Here is a 21,406-nt window from a genome sequence, read left to right on the forward strand (position 1 = left end):
AAAAAGAGCTGTCGTTACCTCACTTCTTACTGCCCCATTGTTGATTGAGGTAGCAGAATGGAGGGTGCTGGTACAGGGACACCAAGCCCTAGGGACAGACATCGAATTGACAAATCAACTCTTCTTTTATAACGCATTTTCTCTCTCTCCTTTCTCTTCCAGGCATATCGTGAGCTTCTTCCTTATAGTCACCCAGCTGGGCTTCTGCTGTGTGTACGTTGTGTTTCTGGCTGATAATTTAAAACAGGTAGAGTCTTCTAGAGAAGGTGGAAGGGAAAAGGACATGGAAGAGGAGGGTCCTCATTTAGTTGTTCAGCAAATGTGGCTTCTTCTCTTGGGCTCCTAGTGTCCTCATCAGTACAACAAAGGAAGTTAAATTAGATGTTATCAAAGAACCTAGACTTCCCCCAATTCACGTGTCTGTTCTACAAGTGGTTACTTTTTTCATAGTACCCTTGGTCCGTTGCCTTGGACCCGTTCTCAAAGCCCGTCTCTAAAACTGAGCTGGAAGGAACCTTGGATTTTGTCAGTTGTCCAGCCTTGGAGCTTAATCACCCTTAACTCTCCTAAAATGGATATGGTTCTTTTTGGATGATATCTAATCTTCTTTGGACGATCTTTTTTTTTTTTAATTTTTTTAATGTTTATTTATTTTTGAGAGACACAGAGCATGAGCAGGGGAGGGGCAGAGAGAGACAGAGACAGAATCTGAAGCAGGTTCCAGGCTCTGAGCTGCCAACAGAGTCTGACATAGGACTTGAACTCATGAGCTGTGAGATCATGACCTGAGCTGAAGTTGGACACTTAACCGACTGAGCCATTCAGGCATCCCATTCTTTGGACCATCTTTATCTACCTTTAGCTTCTTAACCTCCGGTTTAACAGTTGTTGTCTCTAGGACATTGTTTTGATCTAGCCCAGAAGTTATCTTGTAGCAATATAAGCAAAATAATATGGGTAGTAACAAAGGCCATCCTTAGTCAATGATTTAGAAATTTAGAAATGTAAAGAAATTAGAAGGAAAAAATAGTAAGCGTTCAGAGTTAGCCTCTGTTCTATGTCAGGAACAGGGAGCATGGTATGGGCTTCCCCTCATTCAGCTCTATCCATAGCCTTATCAGAGTAGGTACTGTGGCTATTCCCATTTCGCAGATGAGAAAACTAAAGCTATGAACTATAATGTATACAAGATCACAGAAGCACAGTCAAAAATCCAGGCCTTTTGACATAGAGCTCCAGTTCTTGAACACCATACCATATTGCTTTTCAAAATGAAACAAAATTATTGTTAATTCAACCACTCAGGTTATTGTTTTAAGTTAGTATCAGCTGGTGAGCATTTTGTAATGTCCTTATATTTTTAAATATAACTTCTGCTAGTTTCATATTTCATCACACAGATTAGCCATGACTTAGTCTTCTGTCATTGGATATTTTCTTTTTTTCCCTTTGTTTTTCTACTAAAATCTGTGGCAATGTTTGTATGCCCCTTTATTTCCTTAGCATATATTCCTTAAGGTAAAATTATGGGGTCAAAGAGTTTGATTGTTTGAAGGCTCTGAAAACACGTCATCAGATGGCCGCTTGGAAATCAGTCTGCTGAACGTTATCATCTCTGTCTAAAGACATAGCAAGCATTCACTTGAAGAGTTTGCAGGCTCAGTAGAATGTGTTCTAAAAAATAAAAAGTTAGCATCAGTGTATTTTGGTGCTGGGTCAGGACACCACTGACAACACTCTGAGGGCAGGGCTGCTTAATTGTGAACTTAAGGGGCAAAATACGTGGGGGCAGAAAAGATCATTAGAGCAAGGGAAGTCTCCCTTGTGGAGGTCCATCTGGGCTGGGTATTGAAGGAAGGTTGGAGGAGAGGTTCTGGCAGCCGAGAAGGGAGGCATGAACACCTGGAGGCAGGAATGTGCAGGACTTGCCCAGGAGAGGCAATAAAATTGGTTGTAGAAGGTGTCGGCTTTGGGAGAGGAAGAGCCTTCCAGATTGAATGGTGCCCAGTATAGAGGACCATGAGTGCTGGCTAATGTGCCAAATATTTTTCCTATTATAGTGAGGAATCAGAAAAAAAATAGACTTAATCGTTCATTCAAGTAGCTGTGGTATATTAAATGAAAAGGAGACTTCAAAATAAGAGCATATGCTGTGATTGCAGTCTTGTAAAATGGAAAGGATGCATGTGATACATGTAATTTGTGATATGGAATAGAAAATGCATAAATGGGGAGCACCTAGGTGGCTCAGTAGGTTAAGCGTCCGACTTCAGCTCAGGTCATGATCTCAGGGTTCATGGGTTTGAGCCCCGCATCGAGCTCTGTGCTGACAGCTCAGAGCCTGGAGCCTGCTTCAGATTCTGTGTCTCCCTCTCTCTCTGCCCCTCCCCCATGTGTGTGTGTGCTCTCTCGCTCTCTCTTTCTCTCTCTCTCTCTCTTTCTCAAAAATAAGAACATTTAAACATTTTTTTTTAAAAAAAGACAAGAAAATGCATAGATGAATATATTCCAGGACATTACCCTGGCTACCAATGGGTACTGAGATTGTCATTGCTTTTACGTTTTCTTCTTGCCTAACTCTAGTTTCTAATTGTTCTAATTGTATTGCTTGCAGAATACAACTGTATCAGTTAATTCAGGCTGATTCTAAATGAGGGTAGTACCAACCCAATTCTCCCCCATTCCCCCTGACTTTACCAGGGGATGTTTGTATTGTGTGCAGAGGGGTGTTTCTTGTGCACCACAATGATTGGGGGATGCAAATAGCTTTTATTGGGTGGGGTCCAGGGATGCTAAATGTCCTACAGTGAATGCAGTCCTGACAAAGAATAATTCTCTCACTCAGAATGCCAGTATTGGTCCAATTAAGAAACAGTAAGCGATGGGTTTTTTGGTTATAAGCAAAAGAGACACCCACCCTAACTCATTGTGAGGCCCTGGCGTGTGAGACATTCCAGCTCTTTGTGAGGGACTTGATTATGGGCCACGCACTAAGCTCATCGTGTGGCCAACAGATACATTGAATCTTCCCCCTTGCTTTTCCCATTTCTTCCTCAGGTAGTGGAAGCAGTTAATGGCACCACCAACAACTGCCATTACAATGAGACAGTGATTCTGACGCCCACCATGGACTCTCGACTCTACATGCTTGCCTTCCTGCCCTTCCTGGTGCTGCTGGTCCTCATCCGGAACCTCAGGGTCTTGACCGTCTTCTCCATGTTGGCCAACATCAGCATGCTGGTCAGCTTGATCATCATCACCCAGTATATTGCCCAGGTTAGTGCACACCACACACCTGACCCCTCCAGTGGGCAGAGACTTTTCTCTAGATACCTGCCTAGAGCCAGCCCTGAGGGTAGGTATGTACCTGACTCTCCAGCCTAGTACCATTGTACCATTTTTTCCACAAAGGTGTCTCTGTGCAGTCTCCTTCTTCTCGGTATCTCCTCTTTTATATTGCTTCTCCAATACTTGTCAAATTCTGGGCTTTGAAAAAAATTATACTCTGTAAGGAAAACATCTTGATTGGTGAACTACAGATCATTCCTCTAATGGTTAGATAGCAACAAAATGCAAATGAAAAATAGGATCCCGTACTGGATCCTATTATCTCAGAGACTAATCTCAGAAGACCACAAGCAAATCTGTCACAATGCAAATTATGATGCCTTTGAGGTTGAATTATGGATACTGATTTTCCCTCAATTTCTACTTTTCCATCCTTTCTAATTGTATTTATTGGACAAGGCTGCATAGAAACTTAAACCCTTGGCCTACCTCATACCTTTCAGATGTTATTCTCTTTCAGAAGTCACAAGAAAAAAATTATCTTGTCCATGGAATTTTTTTTTTAATTTTTTTTAACGTTTATTTATTTTTGAGACAGAGAGAGACAGAGCATGAACGGGGGAGGAGCAGAGAGAGAGGGAGACACAGAATCGGAACCAGGCTCCAGGCTCTGGGCCATCAGCCCAGAGCCCGACGCGGGGCTTGAACTCACAGACCATGAGATCGTGACCTGAGCTGAAGTCGGACGCTTAACCGACTGAGCCCCCCAGGCGCCCCTTGTCCATGGAATTTAATAAAAATAACAAATTAGTTAAGTATTGTAGGAGGACTACAAATCGGTCTTATATTCCTTAAGACAATATATTAATAAATCCTACAAAAGTGAATTTCTTAATGAGATAGCTACCTTTGAGTCATTTTTAGACCATTCCTGAGGTGGCCCAGTTAGAGAAATAGCTCTGTAATTGGTGTCACATTCCAGGTCACAGGGCACATAAAATATTTATTCCAGTACTTTTCTTCCCTTCAATTTATAACTCATTGAGGATCTATAAAAGGGGACTTTCATATCTATCTAACTACTTTGGACTCCCTAGAATATCACTGAAACTATAGACACAGCACTTTCTGTCACCCCTAACCTCTGGTACATACCAAGTGTCCAAGGGCATTTCAGGCTGGTACCAACCTGTGGTGTGTAAGATTTTCTTTTGGAGGATTCTGGTAAGCCATACTCACATCATGAGGTCCTGACCCTTCAGTACTCTGAATACCTCAATGTCTCTTTCCTCTGGCTCTTCGGTATCGTGTGGTGTTAAAATCAGCTTTGGTGCCTACTTCCTTTTGAAGTTTTCTGAATTTCTTGACATACATTTTTGGTTTTGTTTTTGTTTTTTAATTTAGATTTACTGTCAGAATATTCCCCTCTTAAATGAGCCCAAACACGCTTTAAGAATAAAGGTCCTACTACATTTCTCTCTCCCGTAGGAAATTCCAGACCCCAGCCGGTTGCCACTGGTAGCAAGTTGGAAGACCTATCCTCTGTTCTTTGGAACAGCCATTTTTTCATTTGAAAGCATTGGCGTGGTAAGGTTGGAATTGGGGTAGCCTTTCCCCGGTGCTGTGGGTGGCCTTCTGAACAGGAGCCGGGAGCTCTGGGTTTCTGGGTTTCTGTGTGCACATAGGAGAAAGTAACCTCTTGTCCCAATACCTCTATTAAACATTTATCTTCATGCCAACATGTGTTTCCTAATCTTTTAAAAGCAAGGCAAACGGAGGTATACAATTTACAGGATGTAATGAAGCAAACAAAAGGAGTTTTAAGCTGGAAAGTACTACACGTTTATGATGGATTATTATATAGTTTGTGCTTCCACACTTGAGGAAGGGAAGTGCTGTGCATGTAATTTTTGTTTACTTTTAGTTTACATACAGTGCAATTCACTTGGGGGGGGGTGTACATTTCTCTAAGTTTGGGAAATGCATAGAGTCATAGATACACCACAATCAGGACACAGAACAACTCCCTCACCACAAAAAAAAAAAAAACCCTTGTGCTGCTCCCATTGTAGTCTGCTCTCCGCCCCCCCCCCCACACACCCCTGGCAACCACCCTCTTTCTGTTCTCTGTCTCTATTGTTTTATTGTTTCCCGAATGTCATACACATGGGGTCATGCTGTATGTAACCTTTTGAGACTGCATGTAAGATTATCTGTGTTGTGGGGTGTCTGGGTGGCTCAGCTGAGTAAGCGCCCAACTCTTGATTTCGGCTCAGGTCATGATCTCACTGTTCGTGAGTTCGAGCCGCGCATCGGAGCTTGGGATCCTCTCTCTCTTCCTGTCTCACTCTCTGCCCCTCCCCTGCTTGTGCACACATGCACACGAGTGCCCTTTCTCTCTCTCTCTCTCTCTCAAATAAACTTTATATATATATACATATATATATATACATATTTTTTTTTAAAAGATCATCTGTGTTGTTGCATCCATCAATAGCTCCTTGCTTTCGATGGCTGAACATCCACTGTGTGGGCAATACCGCGATTTGTTTATCGGTTTACCTGTTGAAGAGCAGCTAGGTTGTTTCCAATTTATGACAATGGCAACATTGTTCATAATAGTCATAAACTGGAAATGACCTAACAGTTGTTGAATTGTAAGAATTCTATACATATTCCAAATGCAAGTCCTTTATTGGATATATAATTTGCAAATATTTTCTGTAGTCTGTAGCTTGTCTTTTCATTCTCTTAGCAGTGCCTTTCATAGAGCAAAAGATTTAAAATTTGATGACGTCCAGTAGATCAAAATTTTAGTTTTATGGATCCTGCTTTTGATGTTTTATCTAAAACCACTTTGCCTAACATAAGTCCACAAAGATTTTCCCCTATATTTTCTTTTAAATATTTTATAATTTTATCGTACATTTAGATCTGTGATCCATTCTGAGTTAATTTTTGATAAAGATGTTTATACATTGGAGTTCATTTTTGTTTAATAGGATGGCCAATTGTTCCAGCATCATCTGTTGAAAAGACTGTTCATTCTCCATTGAATTGCCTTTGCATCTTTACAGTATTGTCCTCCATGAACATGGGATGTCTTTCCATTTATTTGGGTCTTCTTTCATTTCTTTAAATAATGTTTTGATCTTTCACATCACATTTCCATACATGCACAACTTAGGGCTGAGCCCAGGACTTCACCCACAGATGCAGGAGATCAGTTTCTCCAGCATCCTCCTATCCATGTTTTCCTGCACACTCATCAGCTTCCAGTGGCTTTTTTTTTTCTGGTTCTCTGGCTAGAAAGCTAGGGTTTTAGCCTCCCTATAGTGCTATGCACACTTCCTGTGACTGAGTCTGACTGGGGTTAAACACTGAGAGAAAAGAGAGGGAAAAACTAAAATAAAAATGAACGAATGAATGAATGAATAGGGATTCCTTCCAGGGCCTTCTTCATGGACATGCAACCTGTGCAATCACATAGAGACCTGCCTTTGGAAGGATACCGTACATGGTTTAATGCTCTGCCTTCATCATCTTGAAATTCTTGATTTTTGAACAAGGTGCCCTGCATTATCATTTTGCATTAGACCCTGCAAATTATATACCAGTGCTGATTTACGCCTACATTCTATAGACCCCCAAATCCCCCTCCCCTAGTTCCTTTGCTCAAAGAGAAAAGCTTGTGTCAGATTTTTAGGTGCCTGTGTGACCACCACAGTCACTGGTCCACCAAGATGCTGCTTTGTGATGGGGACTTGCCCTGGGAGTGTGGTGTTGAGAGTAAAAAAGGAAACAAAAAAGTAGGGACCCTCTTCATACTTTTCAGAGTCCTTGGGTAGTTGTTTTGTGTATCCTGCCCAGGGCTTTTAGGTTTAATCAGAAAGAGAGCTATGGTGGAACGTGCTTACACCATCTTAATGGAAATGGAAGCACTTTATATTTAGAATGTTGGATACTCATGGCAAAAAGCAGAGTGCCGTGGTTGCGTAAAAGACTTTGGAGGCAGACTATGCTGGAATCTTACTTCAGCCATGGGTTACTCTCTGAACTCTAATTCCCCAGCTAATGATGGAAGTAATTGTTCAGTAAGTATCAAACACCTACTAGATACTAATGATGATCAGTATCAGAGTTCAGATTACCACTAGAAATCTTCTAGCCCAGTCTCCAACTTTACAGAAGAGGAGCCTAAGCCCTCACAGGAAAGGGACTTGAGTCAGGTCACCAGCCGGGAACAGCTGCAGCTGTGGCTAAAACCAAGCACTCCTTACTCCCAGTCCAGGGACTTCCCACTTTATGTGAATGGCCATTTATCTCCTTGGTTGATTGTGGGAGGAGAAAGGAGAGAAGGAGAAATCCAGCTACTGAGTAAAAAAGTCATTGTGAGCCTGGAGAATTTATGCAGCAAAAATGTATTGCAGGAGCACCTGGGAGGCTCCGTCGGTTGAATGTCTGACTTTGGCTCAGGTCATGATCTTGCAATTTGTGAGTTTCAAGCCCCACATCGGGCTTTTGCTGACAGCTCAGAGCCTGGAGCTGCTTCAGATTCTGTGTCTCCCTCTCTCTCTGCCCCTCTCCTGCTCATGCTCTGTCTCTGTCAAAAATAAAGAATGAAACATTAAAAATTAAAAACAAAAATGTATTGCAGGGTGGGAGAACTCAGGTTGGATTGTTCGCTTTCCATATAATCCCCCAGACATTTTCCTGAGCACCTGCCACAGCTAGGAGCCTGCCGCTCATCTGGAGGAGAGTGGAAAGACACAACCATGACCCTGACATGGCATTCCCCTCAAGCATTTTCCATTTGCATGGAGCTGGGATGCGTATAGGACAAAAAAAGGAGTCAACAGTACAAGGGAGTAGATGCTAAGGTCCTACCGAGTAATAAATATATCCAGCACTGGAGGGGTACAGTCAAGATTGGATAGAAGCAAGTACTTGAACTTTGGGGGACAGCCCCAGTCTGCCGCAGTCTTCATCTGCAAAATAAGAATTATATAGGCTCCATCTTCATAGAGATGTGGTCTTCACAGTATTAAAAACAAGAACAGTTAACATTTACTAAGCCCTTACTGTATGCCATTACGGTCCTCACGTAAATCTCAAAAAAAAAAAAAAAATTCCAACACATAAGTTTTCAGATACAGAAACTGAAGCACAGATCAGCCTAATGGTGTGTGTAGAGTGCGCTTTACCCACAGCCTGATCAAGGAGAAGGAGAAGGTGGAAGCGGACTGTCAGCCGAGAGAAGCCTAAGGAGGAACGTATATGGGATGGAAGGCCAGAAGGTTGGTTCCAAAGATAGACGTGACCTTGGGGTACCCAGCAGGCTCCAGGTAGGCGGTCTCAACTCCGACGCTCTTAGGGCCAGATATACACGTGGGGAAAAAGGATCCTGAGAACGTGGTGTGCAGGGGAGTGTCCTGCTGGGGAACCAAGAACCCCCAGTCCCAACTCTTGTCACCGGCTTACTGTGTAAGCCGAGTCTCAGCCTCCCCTTCTGGACAGAAAGCAGCAAATGCGCTAGAATCAGAAGTCTCAAACTCAAATGCCTTTAGCGGGCAATGTGGGCAAAGAGGCCAGGTATATGTCAATGTGAGGGGAGAGGCGGGCCTGGTGAATGGGGCAAGAATATTGTGCCCAAAGGCATTCACCTTCAATTGTCTACAAGGCTATGCTGGCCTAACAAAATGCATCTGCTAGCCAGATGGGGCTGCCCCAGGGCACTGATCTCCTTGGTCTGAACAACCTGAAGAGCCCTTCCAGCTCTGAATGTTCCAGGGCTCATCTTGTGAGTCCAGGCCTGCCGGCCGGCCTTCCTTCCTTCCTTCCTTCCTTCGTCTTTTATTGTGGTAAAATACACCTAACACAACACTTACCATCTTCACCATGTTTAAGTGTAGAGTTCAGTGGCATTAACTACATTCACATTATTGGGCAACCATCACCACCATCCGTCCCCAGAATTCTTTTCTTCTTGCAGAACCAAAACTCTGTACCCATTGAGCAATAACCACTCACTCCCCATTCCATGAACCCAGCATGCTACTTTCTGACTCTCTGAATTTAACTACTTCAGGCACCTCATGTAAACGGAGTCACACAGTATGTGCCATTTTATGACCGGCTTATTTCAGTCGGAATAATGACCTCAAGGTTCATCCGTATCACGGCCTGTGTCAGAATTTCCTTTTGTTTTGAGGCTGAATGATATTCATCGTATGTATATACCGTCTTTGTTTATCCATTCATCCATCACTGGACCCTTGGGTTGCTACTGCCTTTTGGCTTTGGAAATAATGCTGCTATGAATATCAGTTCCAGCCCTTGCTTCCGGTATGTTGGGATATACTCAGAAGTGTCATGCCTTTCTTCTTTATGTTCATGTTCCTCTTTCTCCTTCTTCTCTCTTTTTATGCTATGATGCTTCTGTAGGTTCTTCCCCTGGAAAACAAGATGAAGGATGCCCGCCGCTTCCCAGCCATCCTGTCTTTGGGAATGTCCATCATCACTGCCCTGTACATTGGCATCGGGGCCCTGGGCTACCTGCGGTTTGGAAACGACATCAAGGCCAGCATAACCCTTAACCTACCCAACTGCTGGTAACTTCACAGGCCCTCAGGTGGGGGGGACGTGGGGCCGGGTAGAAATGTGTGAGTTACTTCCTCCTGCCTTCCACAGATGGCAACTGAGGCCTACAGGGCCTCCACAGCAAGAAGCAGAACTGTCGTTGGCACCCTGGGCTCTGGTTTCTCTGTCCAGGGAGCTCCTCTTTGAACAACAGCCTCCCGTGTTGAGTGAGGCCTTGATAGCTTTGGTATGGAGGACAGGATTTAGGAAGAGACAGAAGTGACAGTCCTTGGTCACCCAAGGAGAGAAGGGAGGGGCCCTCGGGGAGAATAAGAGGCAGAGAAAGGAGTCGTTGGGCAGCAACACTCATTTCCAGCAACACTTCCTAAGGCCTATGCTACCAAGCCTTCCTTGCCACAGCCAAGGGTATACATCCTCCCGGTCAGAGTAGGAGAAAAAAGTAGTGAAGCAAGGACCAATTTGGGACGACCACTGTGAACATTTTATGTTCAAATGCAACCAACTCATGCAACAGTTAGCTGGCCCAGACTTAGCCAGGATTTAAATAGACACATGAACCCATATCGCGTTGTGTGACACTGTCTCCCACACCCAGGCAGGTCATTAATGACAGGGGGCTTGTCTTTTTAAGGGTCACTTGGAGGCTTCATTTACCTAAATGGGGCCCCTTTCTCAAGTTGATAATGTCATGCATCAAGCATTTCCTGCATGCCAATTAGGTGGAGACGCCAGTCTAGGCACGAGGGAGCTGGGAGGCACCGACTGAGTAGGCTAAGATCTTGAACTTCGCTACCTGCCCCAGCTCGTGATCCAGCGAGGATGGGGGAGGGATAGGTAGTGTATAGACACAAATGGAACAGAAAAAGGAGCCCTCCAGAGCAGCAAAGAGGCTTTGGGAACCTTTGAGGAAAGAAATCCATCAGAACGGGAATCTTTTTGTCCAACAAGGCAGCTCTGTCCAGACAAGGACGACTCTGTCACTCATGGGCCCAAGTCTCTGTTGCGCCACCTTCTAGCTTGTGGTCATGGGTGATTTCCTCAACCTTTCTGACCCTCAGTTTCTTCATCGATAATGCAGAGTTTCCCTGGGGATTAAGTTGGGCATGTCTAAAAATATCTGGCGTGCAGTACAGCTCAAAAGATGGGAATTTCAAAAAAATTAGTGGGATTTGGACCGGTGGAAATGGAGTAAGTGGTGTTTCAGGCAGAAGGACTAGTGAAAACAAGAAACTCAGAAATGTGGAAGTTAGTCTAAGGAATGGCTCCCAACACACACACACACACACACACATATACACACACACACACACACACACACACACACACACTCATTTCTTAAGTATGTGAGATGTAGCTACCACATTAGTGGACTAAAGGAAAAAGTCCTATCTCCATAGGTCAAAACAGGCTTTGGTAAAACCCGACATACCGTCTCTGCCTCAGTCCAAGGCCTACAAGGGTTACTTTCACCCCCAGCCTGCACACAACCCTATTTGTAGACCGCGTCTTCCTGCAAGGGTTCGGGACTCTGCAGTTCTGTCAACCCACTAGAAGCATTTGTTGAGGGCCTGTTATGTGCCAAGAACTCTGGGGGAATCCAGAGCATCGCTAAGGACTGACATTAGATCACAAGGGACGAGAGTATTTTAGACCCAGGGTTTTTGGTCTTCACCACTTAACACTTCTGTCTCCCTGCACGGGGTACCTGGCCTGAGCCTGTAGTTCCTAAAACCTAAACTTGACCACCAAGTGATAGTGGCTTGTGAAGGTGTTGCATGTAACCATGCTCAAGATTCTATTTGGAGATGACCCGTTTCCATTCGAATTCGTGATACTTTATTCTTTAGTTTCCACTGCATGCTCTGCTGTGACCCCCTCTTAGCTCCAAGAAGCCCCTGCCCATCATGTTGACAAGGAAACTGCAGCCCCGGGGACTATCCCAAGGTCAGAGGTTAATGTTCCTAGGGCCCAGGCATCAGAGCACAGTGGCCTCAGGGAGCAATGCTCTGCTTTGTCCCGCAGGCTGTACCAGTCGGTCAAGCTCTTGTACATCGTGGGTATCCTGTGCACTTACGCCCTGCAGTTCTACGTCCCTGCAGAAATCATCATCCCCTTTGCCACCTCGCAGGTGTCAAAGCGCTGGGCACTGCCTCTGGACCTGTCCATCCGCCTCGCCATGGTCTGCCTGACATGTGAGTACAAGGCACAGCAAAATGGTGCTCTTTCCCTGAGGGCTATCAGGAATCAGCCAGATGGTGAAGGATAATCATGATAACCAGCATTGTTTGAGCACTAATTGTATTTCAAGGACCATACTTTACAAGTAGTAACTCATGTAAGCCTCAGGGACAACCTAATTCCTACAGGTACCTAATTAATCAGATTCGCAGGTGTCCAGCCTGAGGGAGTGAGTGACAGCTTATTGAACAATAATCATCATCATAAGAACTGATATTAAATACCTACTGTGTACCAGCCACTGTGCTCTTTTTTTTAATGTTTATTTATTTTTGACAGAGAGAGAGAGAGAGAGAGCGAGCATGAGTGGGGGAGGGGCAGAGAGAGAGGGAGACACAGAATCCAAAGCAGGCTGCAGGCTCCGAGCTGTCAGCACAGAGCCCGACGCAGGGCTCGAACTCATAGACCGTGAGGTCATGACCTGAGCCGAAGTTGGACACTCAACCGACTGAGCCACCCAGGCACCCCATAGGCCGTATTTCATAGTATTTTATTCAGCCCTGCAGGAACCCTAATGAGGTAGGACTATGATACACTTCACTTTACAAAGGAGAAAACTGAAGCAGGGAGCAGTAAATAATTGGCCAGGAGGTGCTGGATTTGAACCCACATCATCTGAGTCCAGAGCCAACACCCTCCAAGACAGAGGTTTGTGGCCAGTGAGTCTAATCGGACAGCAGAGGTGTGTTGTTTGAGCCTGAGTGTTGTATAAATTTCAGCCAACATTTAAAATGTCTGAGATCTGATATACATCCAGACTTCTAACATTGGGGGGGGAGGAAACAAAATGATTTGGCAAGCCTAGGCTCACGTTCCCACTGGCAGCAGTGAGCTGGACTTGCCCCCGGGCTTCAGCTGGCCGCGGTCACCCCCTGGCAGCCCTCCTCATGCTCCAGGCCCCATGATCCAGGGCACCCCATCTGTGCAGGTGTTTTAGCAGGGGCGAAGGAGATGACAGAGATTTCTGTGTGGAGTGTGGTATTCCCCAGCTATCCCTCAGTCTCCTTTAATGTGTTATTTTTGAGAGAGAGAGCGCGCGCGCGCACAAGCAGGGGAGGGGCAGAGAGGGAGGGAGACACAGAATCCGAAGCAGGCTCCAGGCTCTGAGCTGTCAGCACAGAGCCCAATGCAGGGCTTGAACCCACGAACCGTGAGATCATGACCTGAGCGGAAGTGGGACGCTTAACTGACTGAGCCACCCAGGCACCGCTCTAAGGTTCCTTTTAATTGTGATTCTAAGACTCCTTCTCAGGGAGATTCTTGCTTCTTGCTGTACTAGACCAACCTATGCAATTCAATGGACACTGGTTTTCTTTCTTTAAAGTGATTTGTCCCTAGTTTACCCCAGGAAGCCAGGACACTACCATTTGGAACCTTAGAGATCAAGGACTTTGTCCTCGAAGATAAGAGTTCCTGAGGCCTCCAGCTTCTGAATGCATTGCCTCAATCAGCACAAATGAGGAAACACATTGAAGTAACAATAAAGATAACTTTTCTAAGGGCTTTACATCAATTAACTCTGTTATCTAGGGACATAAACCAGTTTAAAACTTTAACACCGTCTGCAGTGTGCGCCATGCTACCTACAAAGATAGATAGCATTTATCCCCATTCTGCAGAGGAGGCAACAGGCTGAGAAGGAGGCTAGGGACTTCCCCAAGGCCACACAAGGGGAAGCCGGAACCCTGCCTTCCAGACCTGTTGCGGTTCTGATACACCACACTCCTCCACAGCAGGCCCGGGGGAGGCTTTTGGGCTTTCTTGGTGAAAATCTGCCAACAGGTCAAACAAGGAATGCAGAAGCCCACACCTGTAAGATATCCTACTAAGAAATGGATAAGTTCAAAATCCTTAGCTTCTAGTGTCTGTTAGATGTTTTCTGACATGGATGTAAAACCTGGACAAGATACTCTTTTAATGAGCCCCTGCAATCTTGTTCCAGCTGAAGACCCCTTTCCCCTATAAATAATTTCACATTCTAATTGTTTGCAAGTAAGAGGTGCTTATAGTTGTGTTAATTATTAAAATGTTAGCTCTAAAAAGTTTTTTTAATTTAATTTATTTTTTAAGTTTGCCTCCAAGTTAGTTAGCATCTAGTGCAACAATGATTTCAGGAGTAGATACCTTAGTGCCCCTTACCCACTTAGCCCATCCCCCCCTCCCAAGGTGTGTGTGTGTGTGTGTGTGTGTGTTTAATTTCTGTCTTTTTGTACATTGATGCGTCCCAAACAGATGGGACAGTTCCCAGCACTGATATTTAATATTATTTATTGAGTAAGAGCTTAATCATTGTTGAATAATGGAGGATTCAAAGTGTGCCTCGGTGGCATAAAAATTATTTTAAACTAAATTTGAACAAACAGCAGCCACAGGGAAGGGAAAAATAAACCCTTGTCTAAACGTCCATTGCTGAATTAAGGAGGATCCCAGAAGAAGTACAGCCTCTATAGATCCCCTCTCTGGAAGGTTTTCAACCAGAAAAAAAGACCAACCATCATCACAGACAAGTTCCTTAAATAAATGATAGGAACCAGTTATAACTTCCACTTTTTCTTACATAGATGCTCTTTCTGCCCACTCCTTTCACCCTATGAGACAGGCATGTGGACCCCTATCTTTGGCTGTTCTGGGAGGAGCCAACTCATCTGAAGGTTCCCTAACCCTAAATAAACTGTCTTTTGACCGGTTAATCCATTGTCAGTTCATCCCCAGCCTCTGCCTCCCCTCGCCCCCACCCGGCCTAAGTAGGCAGAGGGAAGATTTCTCTTCCCAATAAGTATGAATGCATATTTTAGAAAAATCATTAAAAACACACCAATTTTTTTTAAGTTTATTTATTTTGTGTGTGTGAGAGGGAAGTCCCCAGCAGGCTCTGCAGAACCTGATGTGGGGCCTGAACCCACAAACCGGGAGATCATGACCTGAGCCGAGGTCAAGAGTCAGACACTTAGGTGACTGAGCCACCCAGGGGCCCTGAGACACGCCAGATTTTTAATGTGTAACCTCTAGTGAATATGATCAGAGTATTACAGGACTTTCGATGTTTTACTTATGCAATTAAATGCGAGAAACAACTGGTTTGTGTTTTAACAAAAGGATTTTAAAACCAAACTTGAAAAACTTGGCTAAGTCCCAAAAATCCATGCATCGCATATCATCTCCTGCAGGCACCTTGGCCATCCTCGTCCCCCGCCTGGACCTGGTCCTCTCCCTGGTGGGGTCCGTGAGCAGCAGCGCCCTGGCCCTCATCATCCCGCCCCTCCTGGAGATCACCACCTACTACTCGGAAGGCATGAGCCCCCTCACCATCGCCAAGGATGCCCTGATCAGCATCCTGGGCTTTGCAGGCTTTGTGGCAGGAACCTACCAGGCCCTGGACGAGCTGATCCTCTCGGGAGGCCCTCTCACCTTTTCCAACTCTACCGTTTTTATTCAGTGAACATGGCACTGTCCCGTACCCACCAGCGCCTGACTTATACTGATGTGGATATCTTTTATATGCACTATCTGTATTTTACCACTTTATCCTTTTTCTGGGCCAAGTCATGGTGAAACAAGCAAAGACTCACTGGCTACAGGGTCTAGATGGTAATTTAAAAATTTGGTTCTGTTATTCCTTTTCTTTCCATCTCTAGCTTTCCATTAAGTCGAGAGCTCTCCCATGGAAGGCTCTTGATTCCATCCAACTTTTGGGCAATTCACGTCACCTTGAGTGGTGCTAGGCACGAAGAAGCCACCAGGGGGAAACCAAGTGACAGCAACTGGCAGAAGGACGTGCAGCTGACTAAGGCTGACCCTGATCTGGTAGACCAAGGGTTTCCCCTTTTCCAGATCTGTTCAATGAGCAAAGACTAGGGGACAGAACCTATAATCCAACAAGGTATGCATGGCTCCTGTGTCAAAATGGGTAGGGCAAAGAGGTCCAACGTTGATGTGCCAATGTGCCAATGGCATGGAGAAGTTGATGTGCCAATGGCATGGGGTAGGGGAATGGATAATGCCATTACAGTATTTGGCATTATTTACCTCTTAACTCTTGCAACAAGCATTCTCCCTACGGTGTGTCAAGCATAGTTCAAGGTTCTTATAGTAGGTTGCAAAAATTGCCACAGATTCCTCTGGACAATGTGACTTTGCAGCTCCTCCCATCAAGAGGTGAAATCCATGTCTCTACTCCTTGAATCTGGTCTTGCCCTTGTGACTTATTTGGGCCCGTTGAACATCAGTAAATGTGACACAAGCAGAGATTTGGTGATGGCTTGTGCATCAGGACTTTCATTTCTCCCTACGCTATGGGGTGAAGATCCACCAGTGGAAGAAGCCTGAGCTAGCCTACTGGAGGATGAGAAGCCATGTTGCACAGAAACGAATCATCCCAGTTGAGCCCATCCCTCAGATCAACCAGCCTGCCAACCTCTGACACATGAGGGAAGCCTCCTAGACTACATCCAGCTCCAGTCAAGCTGACCCAAGTCGTAAGAATTGCCCAGATGATCCACAGAATTGTGAGAAATAATAAATGTGGTTTTAAGCCATAAGAAGTGGGAGTTTTTATGCAGCAAAAGTTAACTGATACTCTAAAGGAGATATACCAATGAGTGAGAAAGCATCCCTGCCCTCAAAAAAGCTAATTTACTATTCACCAGGGGGGAGACAAGGGGGGAAGAATTATAGGTAATCACCTAAGTTGATACCATAACGGGTCCTTATAAGGGCAGAGGGACACTAACTGCTCTTGAGGACAAAGTATGGCTTTCCACAGGTGGTGCCATCAAACTGGATTTTGAGTAAAACTTGGGTCTCCTGACACTGAACCTTTCCCTCCTTCCACTCCGACCTGCCTCTTTGACAGTCCTGGGCCTTTTCTCATGTCTGCGCTCAGCTGACAGCAAGAGCCAGCCAACCTGAAACACCAGCTCAACCTTCCAGGTAGCGTTTGCTCCTTCATCCCTAAAATTACTAAAACTGGGAAAGTGCCCCCAAATAACTGAGTAGATATTAGAGGCAGGTCTATAGTCCCAAGGGAGAGAGTTTCCCATTGGACTTCCTGTAATTTATGGGAATGACCCATGCTTGTTTCAGTCTTCGTTTCAAGACAGTGTTTGAAAGGCCCTTTCTTGCTTCTTTTCAACCGTGATCCTCCCTATATGGCCTAGGGAAGATATTGGGGGAGTGTCTGCCCTAATTCCTAAATCCTGGTCTGCTCCTTTTGTGTGTTACTTTCTACCTGCTAGACTTCAAGAAGGTACTTCATGAGCACTAGCCTTGCTCAGGTGGGAGGAGGGCCAGCAGGCCACACCCATATCCCATAGTCTGTCTGCAGAGTTCCTGTTGGGAGGCAGGACACCCTTAGCCTATGCAATGGTACACAACCTACCTGGCCAGGGAGCTGGCTCATCACTTCCACCCTGTACTTCTCTGTTTCATCACCAGACCCAAAGCCCTCCCACTGACTGGCTCAGAGCTGCGGCAAAGCGTTCTTCCTCTCTCTGAGCTCGCCTCTCCCACCATATTCCACCATCACCCCAACCGACCTTGCTAAGTTTAAGATTGTCCTGTTGTTAAAGAACTGTCACACTCCTTGTCCAGGCACAGGCCCCTACAGTGTAAGATGCTCAGGCTAATCTTATCACTTAGGCTAATCTGGCTAACGCTCAACTTTGCAAAGAAAAACAAAATTTAGGGGCGCCTGGGTGGCTCGGTCGGTTAAGTGTCCGACTTCAGCCTAGGTCATGATCTTGCGATTCGTGAGTTCAAGCCTCATGCCAGACTCGGTGCTGACAGCTCAGAGCCTGGAGCCTGCTTCCAGATTCTGCGTCTTCCTCTCTGCCCCTCCCCTGCTCATGCTCTGTCTCTGTCTGTCTCTCAAAAATAAATAAATGTTAAAAAAAATGTTTTTAAAGAAAAAAAAATTTAGCAACATAGATGTAACTGATCAAAGTAAGCTAGTGAGACTCGTTAGTCATTGTCAGCAACACTAAAAAATGCCAAGTATTAGAACTGTGTCTGAGTGTGAGGATATTAAGGGGTTTTTTTGTTTGTTTGTTGGTACTGGTTTGCACACACACACACACACACACACACACACAGGCTCTCCACCCTCTCCTCATCCCAACTAATTCTTTTAAGTTTCAGAGCTTGTGCTTGAATCAAGAATCATAGAAAACCCTTTCTTCCTTCCCTCACTGAGCGCTTACTGTGTTTTACATGGGATTATCTCCCGATTAATCCTTACAACCACCCTATGAGGTATGTACTGTCATTGTCCCTATTTTCAGGTAAGGAAACAGGCTTAGAGATATGAAGTGACTTGTGGGTGATCAAGCATGCAGTGACAGTTGGGTTTAGGACTCACACAGTTGTGCACAACACCTTTGTAGGGCCCAAGAGAGGGCGCAAATGGTGGTGGTCAAAATGAAAGAGAGCAAAAACGTGTCCAGTGAAACAAGCCAGTCACCAAAAGACAAATGATGCATTGTGTCAGTTTTATGAGGTACCGGGAGTAGTCAGACTCATAAAAACCCAGAAGGGCGGGGGTGGGCTGGTGGGTGGAACAGGCGGCTGTTGAATGGGTACAGACGTTCCGTTCTGCAAGAAGAAAAGAGGGTTGGAGATTGGTTGCACAAGGCTGGGGATCATTTAGCATTACTGAACTGCACACTTAAAAATGGTTAAGAGGGTCAATTCGATGTTACATGTATCACAGGGTTTTTTTTATTATGCATTAAGTTGGTGGCGAGCTGTGTGCAAGTGCTCACGTGTGCGTGAACAAAGCACATCCAAGTGTTCACAGTTGTCCTCCCTGGATGGTGGCGGTGATTCTGTCTTCTTTTGGTAGTTTTGAGTTGTGTTTTGCTTGCTTTAAAATGAGCATGGCTTTTGTTATAACCTCTCACTGTCTAGTTTTCTGGTTTCGTGTCCTCTCCCTACTTTCCACTGAAACGCAGACTCCTTGAAAGTGCTCCTTGCTAGCTTGCAGTGCCTGACAGGGTAGGCATACTCTAAGAAGTATTAAAGCAGCAAATACATGCTGTAGGGGAAGGGAATTCTCAATGCGAGAACAAGACTTTAGCGCATCAGAGGAGGGAGAAGTGTCATTTGACATTCAGAGGAAGGGAGAAGCCCTAAGAGTCGATTTTGCGGCCATACCCAGTTGCCATGGGCAGCACCTGGCCGCCATGATCTTCATACATAGCCTGTCTAGACCATCGCGAATGAACAAGCCAAGTACGGCGTGCCCGCAAGTGCGTCTTTGAAACAAGGCTTGCATGCCCCAACTCCTTCTTTCCCGTTGTGTCAAAATTCGTGAGGTCCTCTTGACCCTTCCCCTCCTTCTATACCCTTCTATACCCCTTCTTCACACCCATCAGCACATCATCTAAGCTTTGCCTTTTAAAAGTACACAGACTGGGGTGCCTGGGTGGCTCAGCTGGGTGAGCACAACTTCAGCTCAGGTCTTGTGAGGTCATCTCACGGCTTGTGAGGTCGAGCCCTACATCGGGCTCTCTGCTGTCAGCGCATAGCCCACTTCGGATCCTCTGTCTCCCTCTCTCTCTGCCTCTCCCCCCACTCACACTCTCTCTCAAACATGAATCAACATTTAAAAAATTAAATAAAAATAAAAGTACCCAGACTTCAGGCACTTATCATCCCTTAGCTACCGCCCTGGTCTAAACCACACTGTTGACTAGCACCGGGCTCATTGCAGTGGCCTCCTAATTATCTCCCCGCTTTGGCCCTTGCCCTCCTTCCATCTGCTCCCAACAAATGGCCTGGAGAGATCCTGTTAAAATGCAAGTCACATCACTTCCCTTCTCAAACCCTCCATGATTCCTCATCTCAGAGTAAAAATTAAAGGCATTACCGTGGCCTACATGTTCCTGCCCGTCCCATTCCACCCCCTTCCATTACTTCCACTTAAGTTAAGTGCATCTCTGGTGTGACCATGTAATTTCTCATCCAAACCAGAAAAGAGGCACTGTTGGTAATTATGTCCAGGCAATAAACACACACCAACACAGTCCTGGGCAAACCAGACATATGCCCACTCTACTCATCTCCCCTCTCCTCTGTGCATGCTGAGCCAGCCACATGGCCTTCCTACCATTCCCGAAACACCCAGACCCTCTCCTGCCTCAGGACCTTTGTACTTACTCTTCCCTCTGCTTTAAGTTTCACACCCAAGACATACATGAGGCATGCTCCCTCATCCCGTTCAGCCCTTTACCCAGGTGTCACTTTCTCAGTGAGGCTCTCTCTGACCACCCACTCTAGAATTGCAACCCCCCAGGGTGCCTGGGTGGCTCAGTTGGTTAAGCATCTGACTCTTGATTTCGGCTCAGGTCATGATCCCACAATTTGTCAGTTTGAGCCCCATATCGGCTCTGTGCTGACAACGCAGAACCTGCTTGGGATTCTCTCTCCCCCCCTCTCTTTCTCCCCCACTCACGCATGCACACTCTCTCAAAATAAATAAACATTTTTTAAAACTTATTTTAAAAAAAAAGAATTGCAACCCTCCCCCCAGCCAGCCCTTCCCATTCCCCTTTACTGCATCATTTTTCTCTATAGTACTTATTACCAACAATACATACTTGACATATTTATTATCTGTCTCCTCACTAGACTATAGTCCCATGAGGGCAGAGACTGTAGTATGTTTCTACCCTAATGTATTCCCAGCAGGCGGAACAGTGCCTAGTATATCTTAGGTGCCCAATAGATATATTTTAATAGACGATAGATATTATTGAATAAATGATTTTTTTTAAGTTTACTTTTGTACTCCATTCCAAATAGGCGCAGTCCACACACCCTTCCTGTACAGGAATTCTGAGCAGGTAGCACTCAGGCCCGGGAAGAGCCACTCTTCACTCCCGCCCTGGGTTGGGCCACACCTGCATCCTGGGACTGCGTCCTTATTGGCTGGGCAGCCTCCATTGTGAGGTAGCTCTGGCCTCCTCCTCGCAGAGGTAGACGGGCACGGAGCCTGGCCCCACATCCAGGCACCTGCAGTCCAATGGTGCCTTCCTCCTCCCGGGCACACTGTTCACTTTGCCCTATAGCGTTAAGGGCTGAACTGGGAGGGACTGGAAGCCCAGAGGAGTCCTGGCGTGTGGCCGACCGATCGTGAAGGGCACTGAGGGTCATGCCGAGATGAGACTCTCATAAGTGCCCCCAAAGCCAGGTGAGGCCCAGTCAACATCAGCTTCTCCTGCCACCAGCGCTCCACTGATCCGCACACTTGGGCGTCAGTCTGGGTCAGGCACCCTCAGGAAAC

General features: G+C 45.6%; 2 protein-coding genes and 1 long non-coding RNA gene across 8 annotated transcripts in view; 2 read left to right on the forward strand and 1 right to left on the reverse strand.

The window, feature by feature from the left end:
• The window catches only part of SLC36A2 (solute carrier family 36 member 2), a 31,555-nt gene extending 10,472 nt beyond the window's left edge, over nt 1–21,083 (forward strand). For 3 of the 6 annotated variants that reach the window (XM_015063926.3, XM_015063925.3, XM_015063927.3), the window contains 6 exons: nt 163–247; nt 3,058–3,276; nt 4,777–4,875; nt 9,733–9,899; nt 11,911–12,080; nt 15,294–16,667. In XM_015063926.3, coding sequence (XP_014919412.1) covers nt 163–247; nt 3,058–3,276; nt 4,777–4,875; nt 9,733–9,899; nt 11,911–12,080; nt 15,294–15,565 — 1,012 coding nt within the window. In that variant the 3' untranslated portion in view covers nt 15,566–16,667. Of the gene's footprint in view, nt 1–162; nt 248–3,057; nt 3,277–4,776; nt 4,876–9,732; nt 9,900–11,910; nt 12,081–12,624; nt 12,775–15,293; nt 16,668–16,888; nt 17,056–20,925 lie in introns of those variants that run through there. The other 3 variants (XR_008289115.1, XR_008289117.1, XM_053199995.1) reach the window with 3 other exon arrangements.
• The window catches only part of LOC128311124 (uncharacterized), a 26,431-nt gene continuing 5,025 nt past the window's right edge, over nt 1–21,406 (reverse strand). Inside the window, exons 2-3 of the long non-coding RNA XR_008289118.1 lie at nt 3,368–3,486; nt 1–342 (exon numbers count right to left, since the gene is read on the reverse strand). This is a non-coding gene — a long non-coding RNA (uncharacterized LOC128311124). The remainder of the gene's footprint in view (nt 343–3,367; nt 3,487–21,406) is intronic.
• Nucleotides 21,174–21,406, forward strand: part of SLC36A3 (solute carrier family 36 member 3) — a 26,001-nt gene continuing 25,768 nt past the window's right edge. Inside the window, exon 1 of the mRNA XM_053199968.1 lies at nt 21,174–21,313. The gene's annotated coding sequence lies outside the window, so the exon portion shown is untranslated. The remainder of the gene's footprint in view (nt 21,314–21,406) is intronic.

Source organism: Acinonyx jubatus, chromosome A1 (assembly GCF_027475565.1).
Source record: "Acinonyx jubatus isolate Ajub_Pintada_27869175 chromosome A1, VMU_Ajub_asm_v1.0, whole genome shotgun sequence".
Classification (NCBI taxonomy): domain Eukaryota; kingdom Metazoa; phylum Chordata; class Mammalia; order Carnivora; family Felidae; genus Acinonyx; species Acinonyx jubatus.